Source organism: Dama dama, chromosome 10 (assembly GCF_033118175.1).
Source record: "Dama dama isolate Ldn47 chromosome 10, ASM3311817v1, whole genome shotgun sequence".
NCBI lineage: Eukaryota > Metazoa > Chordata > Mammalia > Artiodactyla > Cervidae > Dama > Dama dama.
In genome coordinates, this window is record NC_083690.1 from 39,435,775 (window position 1) to 39,448,275 (window position 12,501).

A 12,501-nucleotide genomic window follows, 5' to 3' on the forward strand; every position below is an offset into this window, starting at 1 on the left:
CCTGGAGGAGAATGGAGGGGAAAGGGAGCGGCAGCCTCGGGCTGGGGCCTGGTCAGAAGAGGGAGCCCAGCCGTGGGGGTGTTGCCGGCAGAACAGACAGACAGACAGCGTTCCTGGTCGGGAAGGAGCTGATGGGAAAGGCTGGGGACTGCCACTGAGGGGCAGCAGTGGGTGGCCCGGAGCCTCCGGCTGAGGCTCAGCGAGCGCTCGTCCTTGCATGGGCGTCACCTGGGCTCCCACCTGCCTGGGGTCTTTGCGGATGCTGGGAGGGGGCCTGTGCGCTGTGGGCAGGCGTGCGCGCGGGCACACTGCAGAGAGGGGTGACAGGGTGGCCAGGTGGGCCTGGGGGGGGTCTCGGGCCGCCCCCTGCTCCAGCCCCGCCTCACCGCCCGCCCGCAGCCCCTCGCTCCTGCATCATCGACAAGGATGAGCTGAAGGACGGCCTGCGTGTGCTCATCCCCATGGACGATAAGCTGCTGTACGCGGGGCACGTGCAGACCCTGCACTCGCCAGACATGTGAGTGGGGACGGGCCGTCCTGCGCAGAGCCTCAGACCCCCGCCCAGAGCCTTGCTGGGCCGCTGTGGGCGCCTTGCCTCACCTCTCTGAGCTGTGGCTTCCCCGCTCCCCCACCATAGGATGGGGGCTCGGGCAAGCTCAGAGGAAGCACACTCTGTGAGCGGGCTGGGGGCAGAGCGGCCTCCCAGGTGGCCCCCAGGTGGACAGGGCTCAGTGGGGGGGAGCAGGCGAGGCTGTGCTGGCCTTCCCTGCGTCTGTGACCCTGCCTGGTCATGTCGAGGAGATGGGCCCAGAGTGGGGAGACGTGCCCCAAGCTTGTGCAGCAAGTCAGCAACCCCTTGGCTTGCACACCCCATCCTAGTGGCCCGGGAGGTGGAGCTGGCGTGGACTGTGCGGGGTCCCCGGGGGGCCTCTCGTCACCCCACCGTCGCCCCGGCTTTGCAGATACCGAGTGGTGGTGGAGGGTGAACGCGGGAACCGGCCTCACATCTACTGTCTGGAGCAGCTGCTGCAGGAGGCGGTGAGGGCGGGGACGGGGCTGCGGGGCGGGGGCGGGGCTGCTGCAGGAGGCGGTGAGGGCGGGGGCGGGGCTGCTGCAGGAGGTGGTGAGGGCGGGGGCGGGGCTGCTGCAGGAGGCGGTGAGGGCGGGGCTGCGGGGCGGGGGCGGGGCTGCTGCAGGAGGCGGTGAGGGCGGGGCTGTGGGGCGGGGGGCGGGGCTGCTGCAGGAGGCGGTGAGGGCGGGGCTGCGGGGCGGGGGCGGGGCTGCTGCAGGAGGCGGTGAGGGCGGGGCGGGGGCGGGGCTGCTGCAGGAGGCGGTGAGGGCGGGGCTGTGGGGCGGGGGGCGGGGCTGCTGCAGGAGGCGGTGAGGGCGGGGCTGCGGGGCGGGGGCGGGGCTGCTGCAGGAGGCGGTGAGGGCGGGGCTGCGGGGCGGGGGCGGGGCTGCTGCAGGAGGCGGTGAGGGCGGGGGCGGGGCTGCTGCAGGAGGTGGTGAGGGCGGGGGCGGGGCTGCTGCAGGAGGTGGTGAGGGCGGGGCTGCGGGGCGGGGGCGGGGCTGCTGCAGGAGGCGGTGAGGGCGGGGCTGCGGGGCGGGGGCGGGGCTGCTGCAGGAGGCGGTGAGGGCGGGGGCGGGGCTGCTGCAGGAGGTGGTGAGGGCGGGGGCGGGGCTGCTGCAGGAGGTGGTGAGGGCGGGGCTGCGGGGCGGGGGCGGGGCTGCTGCAGGAGGCGGTGAGGGCGGGGCTGCGGGGCGGGGCTGCGGGGCGGGGGCGGGGCTGCTGCAGGAGGCGGTGAGGGCGGGGGCGGGGCTGCTGCAGGAGGCGGTGAGGGCGGGGGCGGGGCTGCTGCAGGAGGCGGTGAGGGCGGGGCCTGGGCGGGGCCAGCCTGGCGCTCACTCCTCCCCTCCTCAGATCATCGACGTGAGGCCGGCCTCCACGCGCTACTTGCCGCAAGGGACCAGGATCGCGGCCTACTGGAGCCAGCAGTACCGTTGCCTGTACCCCGGTACCGTGGTCCGAGGTGAGAGCCGCCCTCGAGACCCTCCCAGCACCCCCTTTCCCAGTGTGTCAGCATGGATCCATTTGGTTCCTGAAGGCCAGCTCAGATGGACTTAAGCATAGAGCGTTGCGCATGGTTGGAACCAGGACTGTTTCCTGGTGGCATCAGGACTCAGGGTTCCCGTGTCCGTCAGCTCTCAGCTGTGCTGGCTTCACTCCCCACTCCCGAGGACTCTCTCTCACCTTCTCAACAGACCCTGTCCTCATGGAATGCCCCGCTTTCCCATCTGAGTCCCAGGATGGAGTTGCACTGAACTGGCCTGGGTCACCTGGGTTACGGGTCTTATGCTCGTCCTTGCTAATGAGTGAGGCAGCTTCCTGGTTTTGCCTGTGGACTGGAAGAGATGGGAAGGTGGCTTCCCTAGGAAAGCTGACCTTGTGAGCAAAATAAGAGATTGGCAGCTGGGCAGACAAAGGGTAACAGTAGCCCAGAAGACGTGGGTGTGGATGCAGGCAGACAGAACGAGCAGGTGGGCAGGTGGTGGACACAGCTAGTGCAGAACCAACGCATCTGTGAGCCAGGAGTCTGGGCGTGTGTTACAGCCCCAAGTCAAACCTGGGGGCCAAGGGAGTCCACCTGTCGGCCACCTAAGTCACCCGTGTGCCCAGGAGATGGGGGCATGGGCGCTGGGCTGGAGTCCCCTGACGAAAGGAGCCGTGCCTCCCCATCCAGCTCTCCTGGGGCTCCAGCTTCCTGAGCCCCAGGGACTGGCGGCTTTCCAGGCCTGCCTTGCAGGCGTCACTTCTGGGACCTGCCCTTGCAGCCCTGCTGAGAATTCCACCTCACCTGTGCTGCATCTCGTGTCTGTCTCTTCCTGTCTCTTTCCCTCCTGTGGCAGAGGACCTTCTCACGGCTTCCGGAGAGAAAGGATCCATGGGAGGGAAACTCCTCAAGTACACACACGTCCGAGTCTCCTTATTCTCTCCTGGTCTTTAGAGATAGTTGATCTGGGTATAAATTCTACATTGGAAATCACCTTCCATTGCTTTTTCTGAAGTCAGCATTCTATTTTTATTTGGGTTCTGATGTTGGAGGTATCCTACACCAGGGTTATTCCCGAATCGTCATAGGAGACTTGGCACCATCCCCTTATTCCCAGATCTGGAATCATGTGGTCTCTCTGTCTTTTTCTCTCCTCTGTGTCTCTGTCTGTATCTCTGTCCCTTCCTCTTTGTCTCTGTGTCTCTCTCTCTGTCTCTGTCTCTTCCTGCCTGTCTCTGTCTCTATTCCTCTCTGTCTCTTTTTGTCTCTCTCTGTCTCTTTCTCTCCTCTGTGTCTCTGTCCCTTCCTCTGTGTCTCTCTCTCTGTCTCCGTGTCTCTATTCCTCTCTGTCTCTCTCTGTCTCTCTCTGTCTCTCTGTGTGTGTTTTGTTGGGTATCTGGGGGAAGGGCGCTTTGGTTTGAAAGTAGATTTCCAATCCCTGGAGATTTTTCTCATGTCTCTTCCTGGAGAGCCTCCTCCCTCATTCGCCCTCTCTCCCTGGGTCTCACACTTGTCTGGTGGCCCTCTGCTGCTGTCTTTTGCCCATTATCATCTTTATCTTTTTGTTCTACTTTCTGGCAGATTTCCTCACCCCTGCCTTCTGGTCCTTCTATTCTGTTGCACTTTTGATGTGTCTGCTATTGTTTATAAAATTCCTAAAAGTTCTTTCTTATTCTTTGATTTTTTCTTTTTTCAGTGATCTCTTTTTGTTCCGTGGATTCCTCTTTTCCCTGAGGACATACTGTTTCCATTTTAGGTTTCTTCAGCTGTTTCCTTCTGCAGCCCCCCTCCCTTCTTTCTGCGGGCTCCTGTCTGTACCTCTCTGTCCTTCTGCTCTCTTCTGCTGGAGGCTGTTCTTTCATCACTGGCGATGCTCAGCAAGGGGACTGGAAGCTGTGCGTGGGCAGGGCCTGACAGCGGGGGGTGCCAACTACCAGCGCTGGCGGCTCCTCTCCCACCAGCCTGGCCTGTGGTGCCATCCTTCGGGGCCCGGGGCTCCGTGTCCGGCACCTAGGAGTGGGGCTGGGGGTCACCATCCAGGGTTTGGACTTCACTGTCGCCCTGGTTGGCATGGTGCCCACCACCCTCCTCTGCTGTGCCGTGTCCTGGCATAAAGCTCGCCGCTGCCGTGTGACCCCCAGTCTGCCCAGTGACCCCTGCACTCCTGCCTGCAGGGGTGTGCGGCGATCAGGAGAGGGGACCCCGGGGCTCCCCTTTGAAAGCTGGCTTCCTTCCCTGTGGCACAGCGGGCCTAGCCTGGAGGGGTCCCGCTCGTCCACTCGGGTGTCGTCTTCCGAGAGACCCGTGTTCTTGCAGCCGCCATCCTGCGGCCTGCTCCCTCTGCTGTGTGGTCCCACGCTCGTTGTTGTCACTCTGGGGAGGGCCCTGGATGGGTGGACATGCCTGGCTGGACCTGGGGAGCCCACGGTTCTGGGCCTGCCGGGCGCAAAGCCCACGTCCTGCTCCACCGCCCACCTGCCCTCATGCGTCCTGGGCCTGGGGCTGCTCGCTGGCTGATGTCTGCTCCCTCTGCCCCGCATCTGCCAGGGGGCCCAGGCCACGGGCCTCCCCTGACCCCACCCTCCTCCAACAGGCTTGCTGGGTCTGGAGGATGATGGGGACCTCATCACCGTGGAGTTCGACGATGGGGACACTGGGAGGATCCCCCTCTCGCACATCCGCCTCCTGCCACCCGACTATAAGATCCAGTGTGAGTGGTGGTTTGGGACCCCCCCTGCCCTTTGACCAGTAGGAAACCCGGGCTTCGGAGGGGAGATGCCTCATCCCGGCTCCCTTGACTAGTCAGAGTTAGGACCGGGACACTGACCCAGAACTGCCAGGGCTCCAGGGTGTTCATGGAATCCTCCAGAAGGGCCACTAAAACCACAGTCAGCCCCGCCCTGCTCGTTTGTTCGAGGACGCCCCACTGCACGCAGGTGCAGATCCCTGAGCTGCGTCCCTGCAGACGGGCCTCCTGCCCGACCACGCAGCTGGTCCAGGCCCCGCCGCTCACGACCGGTGACGCGCCCGCAGTGGTCGGGGGTGGAGGCTGGACCTGAGCCGCCCTCTGTGCTGCCCCGCAGGTGCGGAGCCGTCCCCGGCGCTCCTGGTGCCCAGCGCTAAGCGCCGCAGCCGGAAGACCAGCAAAGACACCGGGGAGAGCAAGGATGGGGCTGCGCCAGGGTCTGAGGAGCCCGGCGCCAAGGCGCGGGGTCGCGGGCGGAAACCCAGCACCAAAGCCAAGAGTGGTATGTTTTGGGGGCCAGCCCGTCAGGACTTGGGGCCTGCCGCACTCTTGGGGTGTCTGCACAGAGACCCCCCTCCCGCCTGTGCAGAAATGCTGACAGGAAGCAGGCTCAGGGCACTCGTGAGTCTCTCAGAGGCAGAGCTGAGGTCCAGGAAGGTGTGTCCTTCCCCAATCCAGTGCAGGGTGCCCGGGGCAGCGCCACCTTGCTGCCAGCACGTGGGGACAGTGGGGTGTGAGAGCTGCTCGTCCCGAAGCCCCGAGAGGCCCCCCCAGCCCTGACTCACGGGGCTCCCCCCCCTGTCTTGCAGACAGAGCTGCCGTCCTGGAGGAGGGGGGCTCAACAGATGACGTCCCCAGTACCCCACTGGCCCTGGAGCCCATCAACACCCCAGGTTCCAAGAAGAGCCCCCCGGAACCCGTGGACAAGCGGGCCAAGACCCCCAAGGCTCGCCCGGCACCCCCACAGCCCAGCCCAGCACCGTCCACCTTTGCCAGCTGCCCGGCTCCCGAGCCCTTTGGGGAGCTGCCGGCCCCTGCAGCAGCCCTGGCGCCCACCCCCCTTGTCACCGTGCCCATCACCATACCCGCCACCCGCCCCAAGCCCAAGAAGGCCCGGGCTGCCGAGGAGTCAGCCAGCAAGGGCGCCCGGAGGCCGGGGGAGGAGGCCGAGCTGCTGGTCAAGCTGGACCATGAGGGCGTGACGTCTCCCAAGAGCAAGAAGGCCAAGGAGGCCCTGCTTCTGCGGGAGGAGCCCAAGGGCCTGCTTGGCCTGGGCGGCTACGCGCCAGCAGCCGGGAGCCCCGAGCCCAAGGCCGCCCGGCCCAAGGCCGCGGATGGTGACCTGGCCCAGGAGCCCGCGGTTGGGCTCGCGTTCGAGGACTCGGGGACCGCCAAGAGCCCGGACAAGGGCCAGGCCGAGCAGGACGGGGCGGAGGAGTCGGAGAGCAGCAGCGGCAGCGGCAGCAGCAGCAGCAGTGACAGCGGCAGCAGCAGCAGCAGCTCCGAGACGGAGGGCGAGGAGGACGGCCAGGGCGGCGGGCGGAACTGCAGCGCCTCCAGCTCCAGGGCCTCGTCCTCGTCCTCCTCCTCGTCCTCCTCCTCGTCCTCCTCCTCCTCCTCGTCCTCCTCCTCCTCCTCCTCGTCCTCATCCTCGTCCTCGTCCTCGTCCTCCTCCTCCTCGTCCTCCTCCTCCTCGTCCTCCTCATCCTCCTCCTCCTCCTCCTCTTCCTCCTCCTCCTCCACCACAGACGACTCCTCCTGCAGCTCGGACGACGAGGCCGCCCCCGCCCCCGCCGCCGGCCCCTCCGCCCCGCCGGCCCTCCCCAGCAAGGCGCCCAAGCAGGCGGGCAAGGCCCGCTCCTCGGCCCACTCCCCCGGCAAGAAGGCGCCGGCTCCCGCGGCCCAGGCCCCCCCGCCACAGCCCACACCGCCTCTGCCACCCAAGGCCCAGGCCGGGGCCAAGAGCCGGCCCAAGAAGAGGGAGGGTGTCCACCTCCCCACCACCAAGGAGCTGGCCAAGCGGCAGCGCCTGCCCTCCGTGGAGAACCGGCCCAAGATTGCCGCCTTCCTGCCCGCCCGGCAGCTCTGGAAGTGGTTCGGCAAGCCCACCCAGGTAGGTGGGGCGGGGGGTCGTCTTTCTCTGTCGTCCCAGCAGCCCCACGGCGGAGGGTTGGGTCACAGACGTGGAGTCCATGTGACTCCTGAGTCCTGCCCGTCCCGGAGCAGCGCTGCCCCCTGGTCCCAGGGACCTAGACCCACCCTCGGGGGCACCTGGTTGACCCACACAGTCCTGTGGCAGGCCTGCAGTGACCGTGCGGCTGGTCTCAAAGCCACGTGGCCTGAGTTTATTTGTCTTCACTTCATTTTCGGGCTGGCCAGGTTAGCAGTCATAGCAGAGGCACTTCTTTCCCTCTTTGCAGGTCGAAGTCTAGGGCTGAGTCTCCTGGGCCTGGCTGGGTCCCTGCCCGCCCTGAGCTAGTCAGGGTGGCCCAGAAGGCCCAGCGTTCTGGCTGACTGGGTCTGAGGCACATGGCCGCCCCTGTAGTGGGTGGGGGTCAGTTCTGCAGGACCCTTCCTGGCCCACCCTACGCCGTATGTACACACAGACACACTTGGACACGCACAGGCACACATCTGCATAGACATGCACATACGTGAAGCTTCTGTATGTAGAAGGGGAACAGCCCAGAGGCCACCAGTCCACCCCGCGCCCCTGGGCAGGAAGAGCCGGGCTCCTGGTCCATGGGTACAACCGGTCAGGTCAGGTTTGCCCACAGCATCTGCTGCCCTGAGCCAGGGTCCTCTGAGGCCACGCAGGAGCCAGGCGCCCTGCTGGGTGTGGGCCTCTGTAATGCCGGTGCTGCCAGGCAGGCAGGCTTTAGGGGTTTGGTTCTCTGGTGATGTATGCAGACTAGCTTGGGGGTTTCTGTCTTGGCAGCAGCTTTTAGGGCTAGCCACTGTGCTACCCTGGGGCGGTTGGATCCCCTGGGGTGAGGCAGACAGCTCTACCTGGCCCCAGTCTGAACCCCCAGAGGCTGTTTAGGATAGGGTGGGGGATCCCCCTTTGTCAGACAAGGGGGCGTCCTCCCCCACTCCCACAGCTCGTGCTCTCCTTCCAGCGTCCCTGCCTTTGACTCGTCACCTGGGGTTGTCTGGGGCAGAAGATCTGCTTCTTGACCCTGCAGGGCGTGAGCTATCTGACTTTCACCCACCCCGGATTGCGGGCTCCAGGCTGAAAGCGCCTCTCTTGGCAAGGCCACTACTCAAGACAGCGAACCAGAGTGTATGGATTCTTGTAGGGTCTTTGCTGATGAGCCACACGCGGACATTCCTGACCAGGCCCACCGCTGATCCTGACAGACACTTTATCCAGGGATGTATCAAGGAGCGGTGGTTTCTGAGCCAAGGACAGGCCCACTCTCACTGCCCTGTCCCCAGGGCGGTGGCCAGTTCCTTATCTTAGCATCTGCTCTCTGCACATCCCAGTGTCACTGTTACTGAGTGCGCTTACTGCTGCAGAGGTCGGAGCACGGGGCCAGACTCTTAACTAGAAAAGTGTGGTTTTCAGCTTCAGGTCCAGCTGGGTCCAGCAGCCCAAAGGCTGTCTTCAGATCCCTCTCAGGCCTGTGCTCCCAGCTTCTGTTTTTCCTTTCTCTCTGTCCTGCTCTCCTCTTCGCAATAGGCAGCCCCATAGTTTTCAGCTGACCTGCTAACTCAGAAGTGACAGTGGGAAGGAAGGATCTTTTTTTAGGGTTCCAGCTAAAGTAGGTGGAGCCTCCTTTGGCTTAGGAGCACACACCTGAACCAATCACAGTGGCCAGAAGGAGGATGGGCTGTTTGGATTGGCCAGATCAGGTCCCGTGTTGGCCACAGGGGCGGGGTCAGCCCCACTGGGCACTCCATGGATAAGGGGGCATCTCTTTGAGGAAGGTAGCCATGGAGGCCTGAAAACATACCTGCTGTCAAAGATGAGCTGGCTTAGAGGTCTTAGCCATCCATCTCATCTTGAATCAGTTTGTACCATGCCTTGAGCTGAAAATAATTTGTTTACAGAACAGGTAAGAAAGTCTGTCATGGACTTCCCTCCTTGTCCAGTGGTTAGGATTCCCTGCTTCCACTGCAGGGGGCACAGGTTCGATCCCTGGTTGAGGAACAAAGATCCTACTTGCTGTGATGTGGCCAAACAAAAAAGTCTCACCAGAGACTCAGTGAATTAAAAATAGAAAAGGGCCAGGGGGGGTAAGGTAGGAAGCTTGCAGGTTTTTCTTGTTTATACAAAAAAAAAAAAAAACCCTTTGGCGCTGCCTAGTGGCCAATCCAAGAAGGGAGGGGCGGGTTTTAGGAGTCGGTTTGGAGGGAAGGCGCGCGGGCTCCACTGGAGGGCAGAGCAGAGCTGCGCGGGCCTGGCTTCTGGGCAGCGTTGGCCTGGGGGCAATGACTGGTTCCGGGGCTGCCTGGGACAGAGTTTGGGCTCCGATGGCTGGTCTGTTTCCTCCTTGGAGCCTGCACTCTGGTCTCTCCCAGCGCCTGCCGAGGTGGGAGCGCTGAGAGGGCGTCAGGGAGTGTGTGTTGCAAGAATTAAGAGAAATCCAGCCCCGCCTGGGCCTGGCAGCCACGAGCCCAGGGCTGGATCCTGTCGGCCAAGCTCTGACCTCAGCCAGTGGCTTCCGTGGGGTAATGTGGGGGGCAGTCAGCCTTGCCTGGGGGTTGACACTGCCCAGGCCCCCCTCCCTGGCGCCTGGTAGGGCCAGCTGGTGCCGAGACCGCTCCGGGTGATGTGTGTAGATTGAGGCTGCCGGGAGAGTGATGGGCTCTGGGTGTGTTGAGTGGAATCTGTGTCCTGTGGAGCGGAGATCACGGGGCCGAGGCGACCTCCTCACCCCTGTCTGGAAGTTGGGGGTCAGCAGGGGCCGGCTCTGCCTCAGGGGCTGGTGTCAGAACCCCAGCAGTGGGTGTGGCTGCAGCGCGGTGGCTCCTGCGGGGGGCGTCCCCGGGGCCCTCCCCCACCTGCATCGTCGCCCACGTGGCCCTCAGTGCGGAGCCTTAGTTCATGTGAAGTCCCTGTTCTGCCGCGGGGATGAGCGGGGGCTCCGGATCAGGAGCGCCTGCAGAACCCGGGGCCTGGGGTGGGGGTGGCGCACCCGCCCTGACCACCCCCCTCCCCCCCCCCCGCCCACAGCGCCGTGGCATGAAGGGCAAGGCCCGCAAGCTCTTCTACAAGGCCATCGTGCGCGGCAAGGAGATGATCCGCATTGGGGACTGCGCCGTCTTCCTGTCGGCCGGCCGCCCCAACCTGCCGTACATCGGCCGCATCCAGAGCATGTGGGAGTCCTGGGGCAGCAACATGGTGGTCCGTGTCAAGTGGTTCTACCACCCCGAGGAGACCAGCCCGGGCAAGCGCCTCCACGAGGGCCAGGTGGGCCGGGCTGCCCCGCTCTGGGGGCTGGGGGCTGGGGGCTGGGGGCTGGGGGCTGGGGTAGGGGCCAGGGGTCAGGCAAGGCAGGGCCCAGGCTCACAGCAGCCCCTCGTCTGCGCACACAGCCCTGGGACCAGAAGTCCGGCCGCAGCCTCCCTGCCTCCCTGCGGGCCTCCAGCCAGAGGAAGGACTTCATGGAGGTAGGAGCGCGGGGGTGGGGCCTCCTGTGACCCCGCCCACTCCCTCTCCCGACCCTGCATCTCTGATTGCTGTCTCCCGGTCTCTGTCACCCTTGCTGTCTTCTCCCTCGGTCTCTGGGTGCATCTGTTCCTCCCTCGGTGTCTCAGTCTCTGTATCTGTCTGTCTCTTGGGCTCTCTCTCCGCCTCTGCCTGGATCCCTGTCCCACGGGCTCTCTCTGGGTCGCTGGCCGCCTTCGTCCTCCACCCCCCGTGTTTCTTGGGTTCCCTCCGGGGCTCCCCTGCGCCCCCTTATGCCACCGTGTGCCCACAGCGCGCCCTGTACCAGTCCTCGCACGTGGACGAGAACGACGTGCAGACGGTGTCGCACAAGTGCCTGGTGGTGGGCCTGGAACAGTACGAGCAGATGGTCAAGACCAAGAAGTACCAGGACAGCGAGGGCCTATACTACCTGGCGGGCACCTACGAGCCCACCACGGGCATGATCTTCTCCACCGACGGCGTGCCCGTGCTCTGCTGAGCTGGCGGCCCGCCTGCCCCACTGCCAGGGCTCGGCGGCCACGTGCGCGGGTCGTGTGCATGCAGGTGTGCCCGTGGACGCCCCAGCGCGGCAGTGTGTACATGTGTGTGCCCGTATGCATGCACGTGCGTGCTCACATGTGCACACGTCCAGACCCCCCTCCCCTCTGAGCGATCAGGGTATGGCTCTGCCGGCCCCTCGGGGCCCCCCAGCACCTTGTAAGCACTTGGCCAGGCCAGGCCCCGGGACCCGCAGGCCGACGCCAGCTGGGGATTTGGTGGGAGGGGGTGTCTGAGCAACCAAACTCATGCTTGCTCGGAGGTTCCCGCCGCTGGTGGGCCCTCCTGGTGCCCAGCCCCCTCAGCACAGCGCCCACCCTGAGCCTCCCGCCGTGGGGCCAGGGTGGCCTCCTGCCCCTAGCCTCACTGACCCGGCCGGGCCTGCACGGGCACCTGCCTGGGGTCCAGCCTCCACCCTCCACCCTCTCAGGATGGCCTGGACTCGGGGAGCAGAGCCAGGCAGGGGGGTGGTCCAGCAGCATTGGCCAGGCGCCAGGGGGAGGGGGCTACATGCCCTGAGGCCCCGGGGAGGGCCCACCCGCCGGTCCAGACCCTCACACTACAGACAACCCCATGGTGCTGAAATCTCGTCCCCATGCCCGCAGGGAGGCGGCAGTTCTTAGCCTGTACAGTTTTATTGTACCAAGAGACTCTCCCCTGTATCATACGCCTTTAAATGGAGTCAACTTTTTAATTATATATATAAAGATAAATATATATAAATATATATAAATATAAACTTTTTAAAACTGTGAAAAAATAGCTACGAAATTATAAAAAAAAAAGCGAACACATTCTGACGTGCAGAATATTATTTTTTATTTCCTGTTAGATTGTGAGTGTCTAGCACCCCGCTTCACAGGCCCCGCTCCTGTCCCAAGCACACCCCCCCGCCCACCCCCCGGCCCAGGTGTACTGTACTTGCCCCCACGATGGAGAAGGACCTAGGGAGAGCAGAGCGGCCCCGCTCAGCCCACGGAAGCACTTAGCAGCCCCCTGCGCCTTCCAGGGGACGGGAGGCCTCGTCCAGACAATCTTAAGGGAAGGAAAAGCCAGACTTCGGTTTTGTTTTTTGGGGGAATTGTTGTTTTCCTTTTTTTTTTTTAAGTTTCTTTTGGAATTTTGTTTGTTGGCGAATTCTGTGTGATCTTTTTCATAAAAAGAAAAAAGAAAAAAAAGAAAAAAGAAAAAGCTATAATTGGAAAAGTACGGTTGTCTGGCGTGGTTCATTTCGGGGGCCGGGGTGCGCTTGGTGTTGGGACGCAGCTCTGAAGGGAGGCTGACACTTCCGGGAGGAGACGAATCAGCCAGTCTACAGGAAACAGGAACCTCCTTAGCCGCACCGACGCTGTCGGTGCTGATGGTGGTCGGCAGACATGGTCAGTGGCTACCGGGTGGGGGCTGGCCTGTGTCTGTCAGTGCAGAGAGTTCCCCCGGCCAGGCTGGAGTGCGCCAGGATGGCAGAGCATAAGGACCTGTGAGCACACCACAGTCACAGCTCTGTGGAACAG

The 12,501-nt window shown here is 63.8% G+C and overlaps 1 protein-coding gene across 6 annotated transcripts in view; it reads left to right on the plus strand.

Moving 5' to 3' along the window:
* The window catches only part of TNRC18 (trinucleotide repeat containing 18), an 88,383-nt gene extending 76,184 nt beyond the window's left edge, over positions 1 to 12,199 (plus strand). For all 6 annotated transcript variants that reach the window (XM_061153689.1, XM_061153685.1, XM_061153684.1 and 3 more), the window contains 9 exons: positions 400 to 517; positions 963 to 1,038; positions 1,922 to 2,030; positions 4,645 to 4,761; positions 5,135 to 5,299; positions 5,607 to 6,910; positions 9,977 to 10,213; positions 10,339 to 10,413; positions 10,725 to 12,199. In XM_061153689.1, coding sequence (XP_061009672.1) covers positions 400 to 517; positions 963 to 1,038; positions 1,922 to 2,030; positions 4,645 to 4,761; positions 5,135 to 5,299; positions 5,607 to 6,910; positions 9,977 to 10,213; positions 10,339 to 10,413; positions 10,725 to 10,931 — 2,408 coding nt within the window. In that variant the 3' untranslated portion in view covers positions 10,932 to 12,199. The remainder of the gene's footprint in view (positions 1 to 399; positions 518 to 962; positions 1,039 to 1,921; positions 2,031 to 4,644; positions 4,762 to 5,134; positions 5,300 to 5,606; positions 6,911 to 9,976; positions 10,214 to 10,338; positions 10,414 to 10,724) is intronic.
* The last annotated feature ends 302 nt before the right edge of the window (positions 12,200 to 12,501 follow it).